The 23,290-nt window shown below is 34.8% G+C and overlaps 1 protein-coding gene across 3 annotated transcripts in view; it reads right to left on the reverse strand.

The window, feature by feature from the left end:
- The window catches only part of STRN (striatin), a 101,055-nt gene that overhangs the window by 32,244 nt on the left and 45,521 nt on the right, over window positions 1-23,290 (reverse strand). For all 3 annotated transcript variants that reach the window (XM_044261778.1, XM_044261779.1, XM_044261777.1), the window contains exons 3-7: window positions 21,930-22,003; window positions 13,596-13,674; window positions 10,933-11,100; window positions 8,875-9,010; window positions 3,112-3,247 (exon numbers count right to left, since the gene is read on the reverse strand). In XM_044261778.1, the coding sequence (XP_044117713.1) occupies window positions 3,112-3,247; window positions 8,875-9,010; window positions 10,933-11,100; window positions 13,596-13,674; window positions 21,930-22,003 (593 nt within the window). The remainder of the gene's footprint in view (window positions 1-3,111; window positions 3,248-8,874; window positions 9,011-10,932; window positions 11,101-13,595; window positions 13,675-21,929; window positions 22,004-23,290) is intronic.

A 23,290-nucleotide genomic window follows, 5' to 3' on the forward strand; every position in this document is an offset into this window, starting at 1 on the left:
ATGTGTTCATCAACTAATGATTTTTTTACAGCCTTATATATAAAGCACTTTGTAAACTTAGCAATCAACCTTCATTCAAAATTTAAAGCAATTTAAATGATTTGTTAGTTTACAAATTCTTAAACAGGAAACAGCACTTAGTAAATTCAATCATTAATTTTCACTATTATAGGAGAAGAAAATTTAAAGAATGTGTTATATATTTTATATCAGTATAAAATTAATTATATACTATATAACATTATGTTTTAGCTCAGAAATCTCGCTTGAACTCAAGACTCATATATCCAACTGCTTACTCTAAATTTCCATTAGAAAGTCTAACACATTGTCTCAAACTAAACCCGTCAAATCAAATTCCCAATCTTCCAAATCCAGTGTGTCATCATCCTTCCATTTGCTCAGACCAAAACCTCCCTTTTCTTTCATACTTCACATCAGGTATTTCAGAAAATACTGTTTTTCCTACCTTCAAAACACAGCCAGAATCTGACTATTTAGCACATATTCTACTTCTCTAATCACTCTGTCTCTTGCTAGAATTACTCCAATAATTGCCCTCTCTCCCCTCACACCAAGACTATTATCAACAGTGGGTGCTCTATGTAGTCTATTCTTAATAAGCCAGAACGATGCTTTAATTCAAAGTTAGATCATGGCAAATTCTGCTAAAATTCCTCCCGTGGTTCTCCATCTCACCAGTGGTCTAAGGGCCCTGCATGATTTAGTCATTTTTTACCATATTCCCCCTAGAATCACTCTGCTCTAGCCATTCTGGTGTCCTTGAATTCCTCAAGCATATCAAGGCTGCTGCTATTTGGGGGCATTTGCTGTGGCTTTCTTCTTCCTGAATATTCCTTCTCTAGATACCATATTGCTAACCCACCAAACAACTTTGAGTCTTTTGTCCAAATATTGCCCCCTTTAATGGGACCTACCCCACTACAATTTTAAATTGTAATTTGTCTCCTCCACTTTACCCCAAACCCAGCACTCTCCACCCCCCTTACTCTGTTCTACTTTTTCTATTTTCCATAGCATTTATCACCTTCTGACATGCTCTATCATTTATGTTTATTCTCTTAGTAAACTATATGGACAAAGGGGTCCTGTGGATCCATATGGATCTTCACCAAATGACTTGGCACATAGAAAGCACTTGATCAATATTTGTTAAATGACTGGAATAAACCAAAATGAATCAGAACAAATAGGAAATTATTTTTAATGAGTTAAATTTCAATCTACAGTTCAAAAAACTTAACTGGGCCTCTGAAAAGATTAAACACAATAAATTTAGAAGCTCAACATTTTTATAGCTCTAACTACAATCTATCAATAATAAAAATGGTCTCTACTTTCCCAGAAAAATCTAACATTTAAAAATGTTAATATTTCATCAATCAGGTCTTAATAATAAATTAAACCAGGTAGCTTTTGGATCCTACAGTGTCTTCAATTTTTTAAATTAAAAGTTAACCCTACTGTAATCTTCACCAGACTCACAGCAATAATGGAAGATCATGGAATATGTGTGGTAAATCTATTTACTTGCCAGAAACTAAAAAGATTCTAAACCTAGGTATATTCACTCCATTTTTATGGGGGAAGAGGAGAAGTAAATAAAGCACTTAAAATGTTTTAAATGTCCATTCAACTAAATAGGATTTGTGATCTAGTTCTTTTAATTGTTTAAGAGTGAAATTTTCTGAATAAAATTTTCTCAATAAAATTTTCTGGATAAAAACAAATAAGGCTAAACTCTAATCAACTGAAAGATCCCATTCACTCATACTCAGAAATACCCAGTACACTACTAAAGATTAAGACTGCTCAAAGATGGAGACAATTCACTCATGTTTTCACCAGTAACTTCATAGGAGGTTAGATTAATTAAAACGTACACACATGTGTCATATAATGCTCTGGGCCAAGACTCACACTATAAAGAAAAGGATGTGACACAAGAAATAATGCAGCTGTCTTTGGAGAGAAATGAATCACAAAACTCTTGCAATAAGACTGGCAATGAAAAAGCCAACTATTATTTATGCAGATGTATGACTCCTCAGAGAAAGACTTCTGTGTAGACAGTGGATCTAGCTATACTGGTAGAACTAGTGCCTAAAATATCTGAATAAACTGATATATAAACTCAGTAGTAACAATAGAGAAAAGTAACAATAGAGTAACAATTTCCCCTTGGTTTCCAAACTTTGTTCCATTGCAAAAAAAAAAAAATAGTCATTTTATAGCCATTATATATTTCAATGGCTAATTAACCCATATAATCATTACCTTCAGATATTTGCCACAAAAAAGGAAAAGAAGTGGCATTATAAGAGTTCTTGAAGGTAAAGACTCAAGGGAAGTCCCCAATTTAAAACTAGGATAGACACTGATTCTCTAACCCTATTTGTCTTTCAAGTACATAAAACTGCAACTGGGTGTCTCCCAGAATTTTTCAACCTCAACAGAAAATTTGTCTCATTCTCAATAACTCTCTCTCTGTCTTCCTTACTCATGCTACATGTACCCACACCCGACAGAACTCATCGCTTTTGAAGAATTCATCACAATCCCACCTTACTGAAAGCAACAATTCTTTTCCAAACCCAAAGAATAATCTATGCCTTGTAAGTCTTCCCCCAAATAACCTGTTTTACCTCATGAGATGTTTCAAATACTAAATTTTTTTAGAACAATTCGCACCAAAAAATTCTATGCTTTGCACAAACGATGCCAGAGATGAATCTCTAAAAACTCTTCTATTACATTCTCAAACTCAATTTCCACAAAATCTAGATTTGCAAGTTCTAATATCTGAGCAGGAAACACAGAACATTCTGCATATGGATTCAAATTATTTTAATAGTATATTGCCTGTATTTTAAAAAAAATGAGGTAACTAGTTGTACAACATTCTTTAAACATGTACACACAGACATACACCCTGAATATAAGATGACAAGAGTAAAAAGTTCATAGGATGTTCAAAATTTCAACATTATAAGAAATTTACAGTGCTCTTCAAGATGCTGCCCTCCTAGTAAAACCTTAGTTTCTTTCATTTACTTAATACCTCTGGATGGATCCAGTATGCTTCCTTACCCCATTCTGTTCCATCACCCGCACTTCTAGACTCATTGTCTCCTTCCTCTGATGTAACCAAGAAGTCAAACTCCTTTAGAGCTTCTTTTGTATCTCGATCTTCACTGCTATCAGGCAATGCTTTTTTCCTAACAATCTAATAAAAAAAATCCTAAATTAAAATTTTAGGATATATTATGAAATTAATTTAAATAAAGGAAAACAGTATCCCTTAATCACTGAATGAGAAAACCCAATCATTGGTTTCTTCAGAAAGCATATCTTTGTTATGTTAAATAGCTATAATACTTAATCAAGTCAATGTAAAACAGGTATCAATTTAAAAAGATATACATTACACATTTTAAAGTAAAAATTTAAACTTGGTTCAATGGTGGCTTATTTTAAATAAGCTAATGGAATTATATGTTGAAAACACTGGAATATAAGCTAGATATTTAAATTATAAATAGACAAAATATGTCCTTAATATACTACTGTACTAAGAGAACCACAATCATATTCCCCATTTCTTGGATGTAGTCTATGCCATGGGCAGACATTCTAATCTAACCAAAAAGAGAAACAATTCATAAAATACAGAAGTTTCACAGAATATGACCATGATAAATGTTAACTCTACCACATAATTCCCGTAAAAAAATCTAAAATCATAAAACTACAAATTAAGAAATGCATGCCTCAAGTGTTAGAAACTATGGTGTTAGAGAAGGAAAAAAAGTTTCCCGCAGTATTTCTACTGTTCCAACCTTGCATCAGTTTTCTCTAGTAACTCACTATATATTCAATTTTTTTCTAAAATACTGATCTCTCCAAGTGAGACTTGACTTAGACTTATTAGCAAATCTGATAGGTTGTTATGTATTTAGGAATATTCCTGGAATTACAAATTCAGTTGGAGGATTGAAATTTAGGCTTAATGTGTGCAGAGATAATCTTTGAGATCTATATATCAAAACTCTTCATCAATTATCTTTTTAGTCACCTCCACCACCAGAAACCCAAAGAATTTAGGATGAATGGTTTGCAGCTTCTTTTGATAAAATGGGCTCACTACTGCAATTTCTCCCTTCATGCAAAATGGAAATAGAAGTGGCGGGGGGGGGGTGGGAGGTTGGGGTACCAGGTGGTGGGTATTATAGAGGGCACGGCTTGCATGGAGCACTGGGTGTGGTGAAAAAATAATGAATAATGTTTTTCTGAAAATAAATAAATTGAAAAAAAAAAGAGTATGTCTGTTAGAGTAAGTTAAATTAAAATTTTCCACACTCTCAAAAAAAAATGGAAATAGCAAGATCTAATCAAACTTTATTAGTGGGCTATTGTGAGTGGATTAAAATTATAAGGTTTAACAGGCTGATCAATAGGACAGAATACAGAGTCTAAAAACAGACTCTAAGAGATAACAAATACCTGACTTGTATGACCCTGTTCTCACGCTCATTCCTGGTATCACTTACCAATCACAGTACTTTTCACCTGAGATCAGATACAGCCTCAGAAATCTTTCTAGTGAAAGAAACAGTATGGAAGTTCCTCAAAAAGCTAAAAATAGAACTACCCTACAACCCAAAAATTGCACTAACAGGTATTTATCCAAAGAATACAAAAATGCTGATTCAAAGGAGCACATATACCCCAATAGTTAGAGCAGCACTATGAACAGCAGCCACTTTATGGAAATAGCCCAAAGGTCCATTGACAAATGCATGAATAAAGAAGATGTGGTACACACACACACACATACACACACACACATACTGGAATATTACTCAGTCATCAAAAAATGAAATCTTGCCATTTGTAACAACATGGATGGAGTAGAGACTATAATGCTAAGTGAAATAAGTCAGTCAAAGACAAGTATCATGATTTCATTCATTTGTGGAATTTAAGAAACAAAACAGATGAAGATAGGGAAAGGGAAGGAAAAATGAAATAAGATAAAAACAGAGAGGGAGGCAAACCATAAGAGACTCTTAACTATAGAGAACAAACTGAGGGTTGCTGGAGGGGAGGCAGGTGGGAGGATGGGCAAAATGGGTGATGGGCATTAAGGAGGATACTTGTTATGATGAGCACTAGGTATTAAATGTAAGCAATGAATCACTAAATTCTATTCCTGAAACCAATACTACATTATATATTAACTAAATTGAATTTAAATTAAAAACAAAATCCTTTTCACTGTAGCACTCCAGGAAACCACTATCAGCAGAAAGCTGGTACAGCAGATGAAACCTAATCTGCCTTCACTGTCCTGGTATATATAAAAACTGAATAGGAGAAATCGAGGACTCTTTAATGCTGCTAGAATAACTGCTTGAACTACTTGGAGTATTTCCCCTATGTTTACAGCATACCCCAATCTTCCATCTAGCAAATCTATTAACCAAACAGAAAATCAAGACTAGTTTGGCATACTGTGTACAGAAAACCCAGGTGAAGGTATATTCTTCTGTAACCATTGCTAATAACTTTTTCTAATCTTCCCTGGGCAGCCAAACTAAGGTAGAAAAGTATCTCTGAAGAGTTATACCAATAGAAGATGCTGACCTTCATTGTTTCACAAACACACTGTCTAATCCATCTTTCTTTTACCTTAGAGGCTTGATTTCTCCCTTACTCTAATCCTGATGGGACACCAGATATGACTTAGAGGGGCCGTCACCAACACCTTAAAGACAGAGAATTCTTTTTTTTTTTTAAAGATTTTATTTATTTGCCAGAGAGAGATAGAGAGTACACACAAGCAGGCAGAGAGGCAGACAGAGGCAGCGAGAGAAGCAGGTTCCCCACCGAGCAAGTAGCCCAATGCGGGACTCAATCCCAAGACCTGGTATCATGACCTGAGCCAAAGGCAACGGCTTAACCAACAGAGCCACCCAGGCATCCCAAGATGCCTTGTTCTCAATGTTCTGTCTTGTTCTCAATGCCTGGTGAAAAGGGAAGAAAAAATACAGAAGTAGCTGGAACCTTATATTGAAAAACTAAATGCATTTTACACATTCTAATTACTATGATATTAAGTCACAAAACTCACTCCTTTGGATAAAATGTGTTTCTAGGTCTCTCCTCCATATAGCCTCATGAATGAAGATATAGCAAGTTGCAGGCCACTGTCTATCATGTCTCCCACTTAAATAAATTAAAACCCCTGTTTTTTAATGGTTAGGCACAGAAGAAAAGTGTGGTTACCAATGGAGAGTAGGATTAGTAAATGGGAAGGGGTAGGGTTTGTTGTAATAAGTACATATTACTTTTCCTTACATCTCGAGTTCCACTCCACTCCTACCTCTAATGAGTCTGGAAGTCAACTTAAGAATTACAGCAAACACAAAGAAGTTATAGGTTGCACAGGGTGCCATGAAGATTAGAAAGAGGGATAGATGGCCACTTCGAAACCATTAGAAGAAACATAACACAAACGGGGATGGGACTGTGACTAGCATAATAGCTAATGATTCCTAATCCCATTCCTTTTCTGGAGACGACATCTTGCTGGTGAAGTTATCCTTCAAACAATTTAAAGTTGATCATTTTTTATACACATGTATAATTTCAAGATCATTATTACACTTAACTAATGATACTATGGTGAGAATGCAAAACAATGATGGTAAAGAAAAATAAAGTGAAGAGGTTGATTATGAGGAAGGAGGAGATAAAGAGGAGGGAAATGATCCAGAATGTAACCCAAAGAACAATCAAACTCCAGTAGAAGGTAAAGAACAAGAAGAGAGCATATGCAGCTATACACAAATTTACTAATAGCCTATATTTCTGTATTTTCTTAGTTGAATCAACCAAACTATTTTAATTAAAGAAATAAAATAACAGTTTAAAAACCCGTTTGTTTTACTACACATTTTAATAGGATGATTTTCAGCCATTCTTTCTTTCTACAGCATTGCAATAAATCTTTTAAGTCATGCTTACTCATTGCTACATAGAGTTAAACTGTGGAAGTCCTTTTGGTCTGCAGCTATCAGCCTGCAGCTGTGTAAATTAATGTGATATATCCTAAAAATCAACAAAGCTGTTACAAAGAAACCAATTATATGTTTAGACATATTGTCTCCTGAAAAACTATAAGGATTTTTGAGTCACTGCTTAAGCAGGTTTAAGTATGTTTCTATTAACTATGCCTTCACTGCTTGGTCATAGAATTGCTATAATCCATACTAACTGTAAGACAGGATCTTTATGAATTTGATTACTCAAAAAGAAACCAGTTTATGGTTAGGAATATCTCTAAGACCCATACTTAATATTTAAAGCATTATAATCAGTTAGCATTTACCACTGAGCTATGAATAAAGTATTTTGATGGGAAAATAAGATCTCAATGCAATGGGCCTATAGAAATCAAAAAGCAGTACAAAACTTCCAAACGAATAGGACAGAGAAAAGGTATCATACAAGTTTAGGCATTTTCTTTTACTACAGTAAATTAAAACATATGCTATTACTACCTGTTTGGGTTAAAAAAAAAATATTGGGGTGACTACTTGAAGTTCAAATAATATCCATGGAAAGGCTGTATCAGCAGAAACCCGCTGCAGAGTGCTCAGGGAAACAATAATCTGGAAGTAATAATTTGAGTCTCTGGTGGAAGCAGAGGACATAAAGGACAGAGAAGTTACACCCAGAAATCATTTATATCACTTTTCATATATAGCTTCTCATTTATTGCTCACAAAATCCTCTGAAGGTAAGATGGGTATTTATAATCCCCATTTCACAAACTAAAATAATAAGAAGCACAGATAAATTAGTGCCAGAACTGGAGCTTAAACCCAAAGCTTTCACATCTAGGCCCAGTCAGCTTCACTACCTTCCTTTCTTCCTTACTCTTTTTAAATAAACACAGAAGAGGAAATGTAAACGTTTTCCTAGACAAAACAAAGCATGCCCTCATTTATTACTTTAAAAAGAGAGGAGGAGTGGGAAGGAAGAAGAAAGAGAAGAAAGGAAGAGGAGGAAAAAGGAGGGAGAAAAAAAAGAGAAAAAAGGAAAAAATAATAAAACCAGGAGGAACTGAAGGTGATGGAATGGAAAAGGGAAGAGAAGGAAGAAGAAGCAAGAGACACCTCTTATTCCAAGAAACTACCATTGGAAAGTCAATAAACCTATAAAGATCTAAACAAAACTACAGAGTAACTTTAAACAAGTTTGAAGAAATCTAATGGAATAGTTACTAAAAATTTGTAATATTTGTCTACCAAAGCAACCCAGGCAAGAGAGACAAACTGCACCAATTAGAGGTGATGCCAGTCACCATCAGGTACCATAATGGGTCTGTCAGTTCTATTGTCTTACAGCACCAGTAACACTGCATTGTTATAACACAAAAATTCTTACCATATTCACCAACCCTATTGAAATAAAATGTTTAATGAGTTAACAAGTCAAAGAGTAAGGACCTTTAAAGATAGTTTAAAGTTTTGCAAGTAATCTCTCCCCAATGTGGGTTTGAACTCACAACCAAGAGCAAGAATCATGTTCTCTACTGACAGCCAGCCAGGTGCCCCAGAGAGTAAGGACCTTTTAAGAGAAAACTGCCATCCTAAAAATATTATTGAATTTGAACTCAACACTAAAAACTCATAGATTAAATTTCTCCAAATTCGTGAAAAAAAGTTCAGGGTTTAGGCTGAAGCATATGGATTTTTAAAAAAGTTTTTCTCACTTGCTTCTCACTTATTTTTCAAGTAAGCAAAATGGTCCCTAAAAATATTAATATCTATGTATCCAACTCACCGTTGAAGTATCAATGATGCTTTTCTCTCTTCCATCAATGTCATCATCTTCATCTTCATCACTGAAATCTGCAGCTGCACTTTCAAGGAATTTGAAATTATCCAGCACAGAGGCAGAATCTGTTAACTCGGATTTTCTGGTTTTAAAACATGTACACTTTGCTCAGTTAGTTTCTTAAACTCAGCATAAGAATCAATCCATACGTTGCACTAACTTCTGTTTACATTGTAACTATGATCCCTCAAATCATATTATGAACTACACAGATTCTTATCCATTATATTTCCATGCATTTTAATTGGCAAACCACAATAGGAAGTGGTTACTCTTTTAAAAGTACTTTGCAATCCTATCTATTTAGGTTAATCGATATAAAGAATTCCCCCTCTGGACTCAATATACTTAAGTCAACTTTAATGTCTTTCTTTTTAAAAATATTTTTCTTATTACCTCTACTTCTTTTTTTTTTCTATTCTTTTCCTCTCTGCAACTCTTCCTCTAACATATAAATTTCTGTAACTAAGAAAATAACTAATAGATATGTCAGTTTTCTCCAACACAATCTTATATTTCTACTGAACAGCTAAGGAGTTGAAAAAAAAATGCACATAAAGTTACCAAAAAGAACTTAGTCAAATTAGTATTACTACAGAACTTGATCCTGTTAATGAATAAACCATTAACCTTTTGAAATGATTAACTTTTCAAATATGTAAGATTTTAATTTAGTTCCCTCAAAATAAATTTAGTAAACAATTTCTTAATGGCCAGAACAGGATGATTTCTTTCCAGTTCATCAGGAAATGTTTTAGATAAGGCATATTCTTAAAAAAAATTTAGCCACAACTACAGAGAAAATTTCTAAAACAGATAAATCTTAAATTTCAAATCTGCTGAGAGCTATATTTTTGGTGTTCCACCCTATTGTCTATCCCTACACAAATCAGACAGATTCAGAATAATACCCTTGTCAGTTTCCAAAGACAGGTCAAGGGCAAAATACAAGACAACTCGAGTGGTCTTTTCTGAATATCTTTATGACTTACAATAATACTTTAGGTAAAACTATAACCAGGCATAAAGACTACATTGTCTATGCCTACACAAAGAAACAAACTAATCTTACATTTGTATAAATAAGTTAATGTAGTCTTAAATATTAATGAATATACTTAAGAAGGCTCCAGTAACACTTGTTTATAGAAGTATGTTTATAGGAGTCTGTCCTATTTTTGAATCTTTACCTAAATCCCACAATTTTAATGTTCCAAATAACAGAAATTATGTTCTCACTAGAAAATACATAGAGTTCAATTAAAACCATTCTTATAGCCCAAACATGCAATAAAATGAAGCAAAACAATATTTAAACTTTCACAGAATCTTTGGCTTTTTATTTAAGAATCATGACAAATTTCTTTTCAATAAAGAATGTCCTTATTTAAATATCCATGTTCATTTTAAGCAGAATTATATGTAACTGTATGACACATGATCCAAAAAGCAAAACAAAGTATTTCAAACAGCTACTGAATTTTTCACACTTATTCTAGCAATTAAAAACATACACTTAAAATAGCTTTCCCAAAAAAAAAGATAGTTTTCAAAGGAAAGATGAGTTGTATTATTATTAAACAAATGGCTAAGAAAACATTTACTTCTAAAAAATTTGAGGAATTTATAGGATTTCTAGGTCACCAGGAATGAAATTTCATTCTTACAAGATCTAAACTGAATCTCCAAAAGATGATCTTTTGTTAAGTTCTAATAGTAAGTGACTTGATGAGCTTCAAGATATTAAAATCTGCATTAAACCTATAAATTTCAAGCAAATAAAAGTATTTTTAAAATATTCTTAAAATAATCATAAATAACTCTAATCCCTATGGGTTATCTTCTACCAAATGAAATTACCTTTTATTTTTAATTAAACTTTACAACAAGTTATTTCTGCAGCAGTATCTAAAATTCCAAGTATCACAAGTGTCTCCCATAAACCAAAAATATTTAATAAGCACTAACATTTTAGCTAAAATGCTTTCTAGACAGATTACTTACCCAATCATTGCCGTCTCTTTAACCTCGGCCTCTGTGCCATTTATAACTGAATCCTGATTTTTGTCATCTTCCCTGTCAGTGACATCACTTGAAAAGCCCAACAAAGCTCGTACTCGTTTAGATTTCACATCTAGAATGGTATCTGTGTAACCCACCTCCTGTAGATACCTGTGTGTGAAGAAGATCCTTACAATTCAGTCATACTGGAATCAGTATTCTGTAACTTAATATATAAATAAAAGTATTTCTTTAAATTCACTGCCTGCATAAGACTTAACAGTACAGTACTATGCTAGTAAGACTTGCTAATAAATAATCTTCCAGCTGCAGATGGAGCTGTCTCTTGCAGTACCAGCCTCTATGGTCACTGAAAAAAATCAAAGAACTATACAATACACCATTCATTACATTTATCATAAGAAGAAGCTGTTCCTTAATATACCTAATAGCACATTCTTTCTTCTAGGAGGCAAACTCACTCTCAGATTCTTACAGTAGTAATTATTATAACCAGTAGTTTGTTTTTGTTTTGCTTTGTTTTGTTTTACATTTCTGATATAAAGTGTTATCGAATCAAGTGTTTGAGATCTATGGAGGGTATTTCTAGCTTATTTGGTTTCCTCCACGACACACAGGAAGAGTATATTCCAAAGAGTCATTTCTACAGAAAGAAAGCTTTTATCCTGAGACAACTCTAAAATAAAAATAGCCCACAATTCAACTGTGGATGTGGGATGCCTGTGTGCACGTGGGGGTGTGTGTTACAGAGAGGCAGCAGCACAGAAAAAGAGATTAGGTTTGTACTGAGAACTAGATCTGGGTCTAAAGCCCATTTCTGCCACTTTCTTCCTATATGACTTTAATTTTCCTGAACCTCTTTTCTTCCCTCTAAAAGCGACACACCTAGTACAGTGGGTGGCATACAGAAGGCACTTGATATCCATTAACAACAAAGATGTCCAAAAAAGACCAAAAGGAATATGAAAAAGGCAAATGTCATTACTAATGTCATTAACAAATGTGACAGACAAATATTAGGCATGAACCTGTAAGTAAGCAGCAAGTCTCTGAAATTAAACAGAAAACAAAGGTGGACAAGATACAACCAGTCTTAGGTCAGTTTATTTCAAGATCTGGTATTAATAGATTATAGCTCAAAGACATATTTCACAAAGATATGTGGCCAAAATGAAGTAAATATAACTTACCAAATCAAGATATTCATTTTTCAATACCATCTGATATTTACAGAATATCAGATTATTTAATCTGATATTATCAGAATATTTAATCATTTGATTAAAATGTGGGATAATAAACGTTTAACTTTCTTGAATTTAATCAGCTCTTCTTAAAAACCAACAGAAAGGTGCTATGTTTTTCTGTTCTAAATATTTGATACATACCTTTCTCTGGCAACAAAATCACACTACAGGTAACTGTTTCAAAGACTGCTCTTTCCATAGGTAAGTTGGCTTTACTATGTAGCTACTTCCTTATTCACTGATAAAATGTCATCTTAAAAGGGGCAGATCATGAGTCTTTTAAAGTTTCTGAAATTATCTCTCAGAAAGTTTACTACAATAACTACTCCCCATAAAAAAGAAAAAATGAGCACTTTAAAAACACATTTATGAAAGAAAAATGTATACATCATATTTAAGAACAAGGTGAGGGCACTATGAAAACCACTTATTAAATGTTAGTGAATTCTCATTTTTTTTCTAACATTAAATAGATACCAAATACATAAAAGGAGACATTTTAATGTTCTTTTCCCATTAGTCCAAAGGAATGGCTAGCACAAATCCACTCTGGAAACCATTAGTGTAGACTACTCACAGGAAACTCAAAAACATGTAAGTAAATTTCATTTTAATGAACCACAAATCAGAATACCAATTTCAAATGTGATATGCAAGACAATCGCAGTGGGCTGGTTAAGTGGCATATAGCCTACCATCTGACATCTGAACCTCATTCCAACTCTGTTCCCTCTTTACAGTCTCAAATACACATTTTATAGGAGAAAGTATATGTTAGTGCAAATTAAGGAAATTTTAAAAGTTCTTCAATCTATTTAAAATAGGAAGTTTAAAATCTATATTTAAAGTATAGATTAGATTTAAATCAAGACATAATGTATATTTGGGTATAAAAGATGCAAAAAGTAACAATTTTATTTATTTATTTGAGAGAGAGAGAGAGAGAGAGAATACAGAAGCAGGGGAAGGGAAGGTAGAGGGAGAAGCAGGCTCTCTGCTGAGGAGGGAACGCAACAAGGGGCTCCATCAATCCCAGAATCCTGGGATCATGATCTGAGCTGGAAGCGGACACTTAACCGACTGAGCCACCAAGGTGCCCCTAGAATGCTTTCAAATGTAAATATAAGTGTATATTAAAATTTAGAAGCTAAAGGTATACTCTAAGTTAAAATTATAAAAGAATTTATTTTTGGTAATTCTTACTAATATTTAATGAAAAATAAAATCTACTGCAGGGGGATAAATGCTTACTATGAAAAAGGAACAAAAATTCAATTAAGCTTTTTCATAGCAGCAGTCTGATTAGAAGAGATTAAATTACTGAATTGAAAATGCAAAAGAATACATACATATCCTGATGAAAACATACTTTTTTCTGTTTGACCACAGGATACTTACTGTCTGAGTAGTTGTCGACCTTGTTTCCACATTAACTGGCTGTTTTGCTGTGGTTGTACCTCTGTTTCATTACCTTCATCTGGAAAACATTAAATCATAATAAAAGTGCCTTGTTTCATTCATTAGAGGGCATCTCAATTCATAAAAATTTATAAGATTAAGAATATGCAAAACTACACTGTAAGGTATGTTTTAGGACAATATATATTTTTAAACTAATTTCCTTAACAAAAATAGTATCAATTCGTTATTGCTACTAGACTCCTCTGAGCACTAGCAGAACTAAAATAAAGACATTTTCCCAATCTCTACTAGCCTGAGAATTTTCGTCCAGGACAAAGACCTATTCAAATCAAGTCACACGGTAAGAGTCAAATGAAAGTATTATGGAGCACCACATCAGAGCTAGAACAAAGCATTCAGGAATGATGACAGAAAAGTCAGTCTGGTAAAGAGTAGACAGGGAAAAAATAATTTCAATCCAAATCTATTTCCTTCACTAGTTATTAAATGAAAACTTCAAATATTCTTTTGAAGACATCCTTTCAATGAAATCCACCTAAATCTTATAAAGCTTAAATTCATCATTCAGTAGAAAGTGAACGCTTTCAAGAAGATAGTAAAATAAAAAGAGCCTTCTGTGATAAATCTGGACTACAGAATTTCCAAACTATACTCTGACTCAACTTTAAAAACACAAAAAATTCTCACTTTCTTTCTATCAGCTCTCGATTAAACTGTAAGAAACTGTTATCTTTTACAGAGTTTTATTCACTGGAGATGTAAGAGAGACTGAGAAAATTTATTTTATGATTTTGATGTTAAGCATTTACTATGTTCCAGATGCTGTGTTCAAAACACATTCATTATCTCCTTTAATCTTTACAACCTGAAAAGATAGGTGTTATTACTATCCCCATTTTAAAGATGAAAAAGATGAGTTTTACAAGTTAACTGTATGATTTCCAATTAAGTGCTGAAATCATGTCTGAGTCCAGAGCTCATGTTTCCCTCTACATGCTATCACTACAATGATAAAAAATTAAAGAAATATATAAATAAGAATTAGATTATCCATTTTCAATTTTCCTCCTAAAATAATCAGGCCAAGCTCTGTGATATACCAAAGAAACATTAAGAGAAGGAAGGGAAAAATAAAGGAGGGGAGTGGTTGGAGGGGGAGATGAACCATGAGAGACTGTGGACTCCAGGAAACAGACTGAGGGTTTCAGAGGAGAGAGGGGTGGGGGATGGGTTGGCTTAGTGATGGGTATTAAGGAGAGCACGTATTGCAATGAAGCACTGGGTGTTATATGCAAATAACGAATCATGGAACACTACGTCAAAAACTAATGAAGTACTGTACAGTGACTAACATAACATTAAAAATAAAGAAAGAAAGAAAATCAAAAGAAACAGTAGTAGACCAGACTGCGGCAAGAAGATTAAGTTACCTCAAAAAGGTAGATTACTTTGGGATGACCTCAGAGAGTATACTTTTAAAAAAAGGCCAAAAATAATGTCCCCATACTAAGGAAAAACAACACACATCTTGTTTCCACTGACCCACAAATTCAAGAACTATGGTTCACAAATGGTGGTTCCACACATTCAGGAATATACTACGGTATGTTCTAATAGATCTTAAGTCAAGTAAGCTATACTTGCCAAGTAATACTTATAGTGGCATTCCAAAAGACTAAAAATTTCATATGTGAAGGAACTTTTGAGGTCATCTAATTTCCCATCAGTACAGGCCTCTCTAAGCCACCCTCAGAAGTACTCCACTGCCTGTGCCTACTTTGGCAGCTAGTGATGTTACCAGAGTACAACACATACACTCAATGGAATACTATTTACAAGGAATTATCTACAGATACGCAGCAACAGGAACGAATCTCAAATGCATTATGCTAAGGGAGCAAAGCTAGAATCAGAAGGCTATATTCTGCATGATTCTGGAACTCATATGACTTTCTAGAAAAGGCAAAGCTATAAGAACATAAAACAGATGAGTGGCTGCCACGGGATTAGACTGGTGGGAAAAGGGCTGACTACAAAGGGTAGTAGTAACAAGATTATACGTTTTTGCGAAAACACTAAAAAAGTGAATTTTACTTATGTGAATACTACCTTAATAAAAAATAAATTAAGCCTATAAGAATGCATCTTCACCCTCTTTAAAAGTGTATTCATGCATTGAGATAGATTTCTGATTCCCTGTTACATGTTTTTTTAAAAAAGTCTAAAGTTAAGAGAAAAAAAACTCTTATACATGTGAACTTGATTTTCCCCACATTTCCTTATCCAAGCTAAAATTCACAGTTCTCTCAATCAACTATCAGATTCATTCTCACTTTATCAAGTTAAAAAAAATGACATCAAACAAAAGGGAGGATTTTAAAGTTGATAAGAGTTGAACTGCTTGGTAATATAAAAGTAGTTGACTGATACTTCCAGTCAAGTTGGAAGTAACAGGGATCCAATTCACCCTGAAACAAAACAGATGAAATCATGGTTAAGACCTGCTGTCAGGCAACAAAGGACAATGATCCCTGAGAAAAAGGAAGCACACAGCACACTGATTATTCCAGCTTACCACCCTGACAGAGTTTCTAGATTGTGGCATACAAAAACAGTATCTGAGGAAATAATGGCTGAAAAGTTCAGTAATTCATGAAAACTATAAATCCACAGATCTAAGAGACTCAATGAACCTCAAGCATAAGAAACACTGGAAAGGGGGACACATGGGAACTACACCAAAACACACGATAATGAAATTGCTTAAAACCAATGACAAAATGAAAAATCTTAAAAGTGCCAGAGAAAAAGGTCATGTTCTGCATACAGAAGAATGGAGATAAGCTTAATAGAAGATCTCTCATCAGAAACAATGGAAGCAAGCAAAAGAAAGACTTTCAGACACACAAAGGCTGAAAGAATTCACTGGCAGCAGCCCGAATTATAGGATATATAAAAGTCCTTGAGGTAGATGGACTGTGACACCAGAAAATATAGATCCACACAAAGAATGAGGAGCACTGGAAATATATACTGTTTAGATTGTTTAAATCTCTTTAAGAGAATTGACTGTTTAACAAAAATAATAATGTAGGGACGCCTGGGTGGCTCAGTTGGTTAAGCGGCCACCTTCGGCTCAGGTCATGATCCCAGCATCCTAGGATCGAGTCCCGCATCGGGCTCCTTGCTCAGCGGGGAGCCTGCTTCTCCCTCTGCCTCTGCCTGCCACTCTGTCTGCCTGTGTTCACTCTGAGAAATAAATAAATAATATCTTTAAAAAAAAATAATAATAATGTAGTGTGTGACTTACAACATAATAGAAGCAAAAAAATGTGAAAACAACTGCCAAAGAGAGATAGAAATCCATATTTACAAGGCTCTCATACTATAAGAAGTGGTATATTGTCACTTAAAGACACACTGAGCCAAGTTAAAAAAAAAAAGTATACTGTAAACCCTAAGGCAACCACTGAAATAACAAAGAGTTACAGCTAGTAAGTCAGCAAGAGATAAAATAGAATAATTAAAAAAAAAAAACAATAACTATATTATCCCAAAGAAATCCAGGAGAGGAAAAGGTATCAAAGAACAGACTGAAAAAACAGAAAACAAACAGCAAGATGGGTAACTTTAAATCTAACCATATAAATAGTCACATGAAATGTAAATGGTCTAAACATCTCAATTAAAAGACAGAATTTGTCACTCTGGATAAAAATACTCATTTTTATTATGTACCTGGCTTCTAATATTAAATAAAAGAAGCTAAAATATGGAAGATAAATAGATTTTAACATAACCTGGGATAAAATTTCCTAGGGTAGAGGGGGGAGAAAAAGTTAGAAGGGAAATTAATTTTATTGTGAAAATTGTCTCAGAAAATGACTGGATTGTCAGTTTAAAAAGAAATACTGTAAATGGAAAAAAGAGCAAAGACTAGAAGAACTCCTGCTTCTTTAAAGTGTACCCTGCTTGGATACACCACCTTCTACCCTCTCCTAGTCCCTGTCCTCATCACTGCCACCCACAAATCCCTCAATAACGCTTGGAACCAGGCTTACATGCTTCCTCTGCAACCAAACGTTTACCTCATCTTAAGCAAAGTTAATATTCATGTGGGTGATCCACTTCAGCCTCCCCACAACCACCACCCTCTCTAGCTGTCATACCTTAGATCCTGTCACTATGAAGAACAGGCACAGATACAAACTCCTTCTCTGAGCATTTTCTGCAGGCTCATATTCCCACCTCACCAGTCCTTCCTTAGCTGGAACCTTAGACCAGGCGCCAGCAAATTACAAGCTGCAAGTCAAATGTGGCCTGTCGTACTCATTCACGTATGTGTTGTGGCTACTTTCATGTTAGGATGTCAGAGTTGAGTAGCTGCAACCGAGCACATATGGCCTAAAAAGCACAAATAGTACTATCTGGCCTTTTATAGGAAAAGTTGGCTGGCCTGCTCCGGACCACAGCCTATCCCCTCACTTTTACCCATTAGCCTCCTTTTGTCCTCACTTCCTTTCCTTTCGAGTTTCAGTTCACAGTCTACCACTTCAACTATTCTTTAGTCTATGTCCTCAAATTTCTTGTCCGTCTGGTCTCTCCATGAATTCAAGAATTTTTACCCAAGCCGTCAAGGGTGCAAACCAATGCATGTATAAGAACTCACAATCACACTCCTCAACTGGACCCTTAGCTTTTCCCAATCCTACTGTTTGTGATCAGTTTGCTCTCCTGCTCTTATTTTAAACTTCTCTACTTTTCTTAAACCTGTCATATACTCTAAGCAGGTAATCCAGTCCCACACATAAAGCTATCACATTAAATACTCACCACCAAAGTGAAGCCCAAACCTACAAATCCATCACCTAATGTTTCCATTCTTTCTTGAGAACAATAAAAGACATGCTCCTCCCACCATTCTTTGTCCTTCCGATTCTATCTTTTCTCTTTCATTTTTATTTGCTCCTCTTCTAAGAAACACATCTCCCCCCCCCAACACACACACTTTCCTTGACCCCCATGTACCCTTTAAGCTATCCCTCTCCTTCACCTTCACAATCTAAACTTCCTGAAAAGATAACTGTGGCTTAGTCTTCATATTCTACTCGTATCTTTGTTTCTACCCTTTTCTCCAGAACTGCCCACAGTAATGACCCATGTATCACTAAATCTTAAAGCTACTCTTTAGAACCTCTGGATATTAATCATAGTGCTTTAGAGTCCTTACTTCTGGAATCCCTCTCTTCTCCTGGTTTCCATCCTACCATTGAGATAATTCTTATTATTTCCTTTTCCACTTTCTATTCTTCTACCAGTCCTCAGGGCTCCAATCCAGGTCCTCCTCTCACTCAGAATAAAGTCTGGAGTTGGAGGGTCTGGGGGGAGGTGCCTCCTCCTCCTCTCCAATGACCTGAGTGCCTTTGGAAACATGTACTGATGCCTCTCGAACGTATACATCAAACCCATACTTTCAGTTTGAGCTCCAGACCCACAGAGCCAGCATCTACCAGCCATCTTCACTTGATTGCCTAACTAATAAATCCAAAAGTGATTTATCTTTCAATCTTCCAAATCTACTTCCGATCTAGTTTTGAGAACTAGAAGTGTGGGGGTCATCTTTGAATGTCCCCTTTTTTTATCCCCTACATCAAAACTGGAACTCATTCCTGCAGATTCTACTCCGGAAGTATTTTCTCAACACAACACCCCTCTCCCCCCAGTCTCTTGACGTCCAGTCAGCGCCCTGGTCAAGGCGCCCTTCTTCATTCAGCCAGGAGGCAGCAACAGACCTCTCACCAGTCTCCCCACCAATCCAGCCGCTCTCTGATCCACCTGCTACTCTGCTGCCTGTGGGAGAAAATACCTTCTCAAAACGCTTAGGATAAAATGCAAATTCCTTAAAATATTTTACAAGACCCCTGAAAGATACTTTACAATATGCCCTGCCCCCTTCCCCTGCTGTGTCTAGAAATATTCCTTGCCTCCCGAAATATTCCTTGCCTCCCTTTCTCTACTAGCCAGTTATTTTATTTCTCAAATGTGCCAGATTCTTCCCTCTGCCTTCCTCCCACCTCTCATTCAGCAAATATTTAGTAAGTTCATTTTCCCTGGCCAATTCTTAATTGTGCTTCCTTCAGATGTTAACTTTAAACACCATTTGACTACTTAGGACCAGATACTGTGCCCCATAACACATATTATCTTCCCCATTATACATGTCGTTTTACTGTAATCACTTTTTTTTTAATCTTCACTGTAAAAATTCAATAGGACTATCTTTTTCACTGCTATCTTTTTCACTGAATTTGATGCTGGGTCTGACAAGCATTACATATTTAGTATTTTTATTTTTATTTATTTATTTATTTAAAGATTTTATTTATTTATTTGACAGACAGAGATCACACGCAGGCAGAGAGACAGGAGGAAGCAGGCTCCCCACTGAGCAGAGAGCCTGATGCGGGGCTCAATCCCAGGATCCTGGGATCATGACCTGAGCTGAAGGCAGAGGCTTTAACCCACTGAGCCACCAGGTGCCCCATATTTAGTATTTTTAAATAAACAGTGAAAGATCAATAGATGGAAGCATACTAGGTACTAACCATGTGTTGTAACTAAGAAAATAAACCTGAAAGCTATGAATTATTTCCACTATTTTCCCAGTTTCAGATAAGTTTCAGAGCAATCCCCGAAAGATTAATACCACAAGTATTTAAAGTATCAGGGCAGAGATGAACTTACATGCATAAGAGTCAAACTTTTTCTAGAACCACACTATTTACTTATAAACATAAACAATTTGCATACATGGCAACTAGACTTTTATACTCCTAAAATAATATCTAAAAATAAGGAAACAAACTTTTTTTATATAGAAGTTCTGAGTAAATCATTTCTATAAATCAGACAAGATACTTTTAGGACAGTCTTTAACAAATAGTTTAAATTTAATACATTTAAGTGCATCTCAAGTCAAAAGGAGAGACATCAAAGTAAGACAGAACAATTTAAAAAACAAAGAAAAAATAGGCCAATGATCAACTGTTACTGCTCTAAATCTCAACGCTTCATTATTCCACTGGGGAAGTGTGTGAACATTACCACACTGAATTGAACTTTAAAGTTAGCAGCACATTCAGAACTTACTTTATAAGGTTTTTTTCATACATTGTCAAACACAGAATCAGTGTGGTAAAATGGGATTAATATGAATTTTGGACTTTTATAGGTTGGGGACAGCTGCCTGCCTGAGTCAGAAGAGCATGTGACTCTTGATCTTAGGGTTATGAGTTCGAGTCTCACCCTGGTGTAGAGATTACATAAACAAACAAACAAACTTTAAAAATAGATATGAATGTTGGGAGTCATTATACCTGGGCTCAGATCTATATTCCCATTACTTAATAGTTGTGTGATCTTATGCAAGTTTCTCCACTTCTCTGAGTTCAAATTTCACATAGGTAAAATAAGAACAATATCATCTTTATGAGCAACTATTTTAAGAATTAAGGTTTACATACATAAAACCCCTAGTAAAAGGCATATACTTTAGCCAATGATAGAAACAATAATTGATATCTTCAGATATTTGATCTAGAAATTTAATCTGAAATTATGTCAAAACATACTCATTTGAAACATAACTTTTGAACAAGTTTTCTTACTGTTATACCTACTAATAAGTCAATTAAATCTATACCCTTAATATCTAATTGTTTACAAAGTGCTATTTTTGTAGGGAGGAAGAGGAAGGTAGGAGGAAAAAAAAGAAATAACACAAAAAGATAATAAATGTTTCAGCTGTTAAAAGATGGTCTGACTGCAGAATCTTCTGTGCATAAGAAAATACAAGAATAATTCTGCACTGCAATTGAGGGATTAGGTTGAAGAGATTACGAATTCCCTGTACTTGAGAAAGTATCTCTGAACTCTGTCATTCCTTCTCTTTCTCCTGGGATTTCAAGGGCATCATGTGCTTTGTACTGCACATCTTGAAGTTCCCATTAATACTGGGAAACCCAGCAAGACACAGTTATGTTAGTGTGTTACCCCATGAATTCTGATCCTTCCAGGACATGTAGAACATAAGCAGAAAATGGGAAACTAAAAGAAAGGGGAAGAGGAAAAAGAAAGGAAGGTAATGGAAAATCACCTAAACAACACTAAATGATTAGCGCTAATAAAGTAGGTCAGAAAAAAATCACTAATACACAAATAATTAGAAATTGCAGTTAAAAATACTGCTGCTACAAATATTAGATGTCAACTTCTTTTTAATCATTTAAACTTCCTTTAAAATTAGCTTACCAGAATCATAGCTTGGCGGCTTCATATCTCCCTGATTCAATTCTGTTCCATATTTCAACTTGTGGTATTTGGCTCTAACAAAGAAATAAGAAAATACAAACCATCTTAAACATATTTAAATGAACTTGAGGATATGTAACAGGAGTAGTCATCAGTATACATTAGTCCTGGCTACCTTTCAAAACAGCCTTCCACAGTGTCAAAGTGGTCATCATTATTTTTTTTAATTGTTACACCATTAAGTGTCATTATAACAAATAAAAGAATAACACTGGGAATCATAAATCTTTCTATAATTACATATCACATTCTACTTTCTATAGTATTCAAATTTCCTTGATGATTGCCAAAATACAATTCTACTATCAAAAGCAGTAAATAAATTTGGATTATGAAATAAACTTGTAGAAGACTAACCTTTCTCAAAATTGATGTATTTATAAAAAGAAAACTCATCTAATGATATGTACATACAATGGAACATTATGCAGCCATAACAAAAGAGTGAGATCCTGCTATTTGTGACAACATAGATGGATCCAAAGGGTATCATGCTAAGTGAAATAAGACTAAGTCAGACAAATACCAAGTGGTTTCAATCATATGTAGAATCTAAAAATAATAATAATAATAATGAATAAACAAACAAAAAGCAGAATCAGAACAGAGAATTACCAGAGGGAAGGGTGATGGGGAATGGGCAAAATGGGGGAAGGGACTGGGAGATAAAGGCTTGAGTTATGGAATGAATAAGTCACAGGAATAAAAGGTACAGCACAAGGAATACAGTCGATGATACTGTAATAGCACTGTATGGTGACACATGGTAGCTACATTTATGGCAAACATAGCATAACATATAGAGATATTGCATCACTGTGTTGGACACCCAAAACTAATGTAACATTGTGTATCAACTATACTCAAAAAAATGTTCTAAGTAATCTATAATACTCTGTGCCTTGTCAGGCAATTATGATTTATCAAGTATGCATTACAGTAAACAACCCAAAGGAGGGAGGGAGAATCAGCCCTAACCACCAGTATTGAATAAGATATTTCAACAGGAATGAACAAAATTTTTTTTTTTTAAAGATTTTATTTATTTATTTGACAGAGAGAGATCACAAGCAGGCTGAGTGGCAGGCAGAGAGAGAGGAGGAAGCAGGCTCCCTGCTGAGCAGAGAGCCCAATGCGGGCCTCGATCCCAGGACCCTGAGATCATGACCTGAGCCGAAAGCAGCGGCTTAACCCACTGAGCCACCCAGGCGCCCTGAACAAATTTTTTTAATAGTCAAGATATCCTTTGCCTTTTCAGGAAGAACTGTGAACAAAAATTCGTATCTATTTCCCTTTTAAAG

This window comes from Neovison vison, chromosome 8 (genome assembly GCF_020171115.1).
Source record: "Neovison vison isolate M4711 chromosome 8, ASM_NN_V1, whole genome shotgun sequence".
NCBI classification, from domain to species: Eukaryota; Metazoa; Chordata; class Mammalia; order Carnivora; family Mustelidae; genus Neogale; species Neogale vison.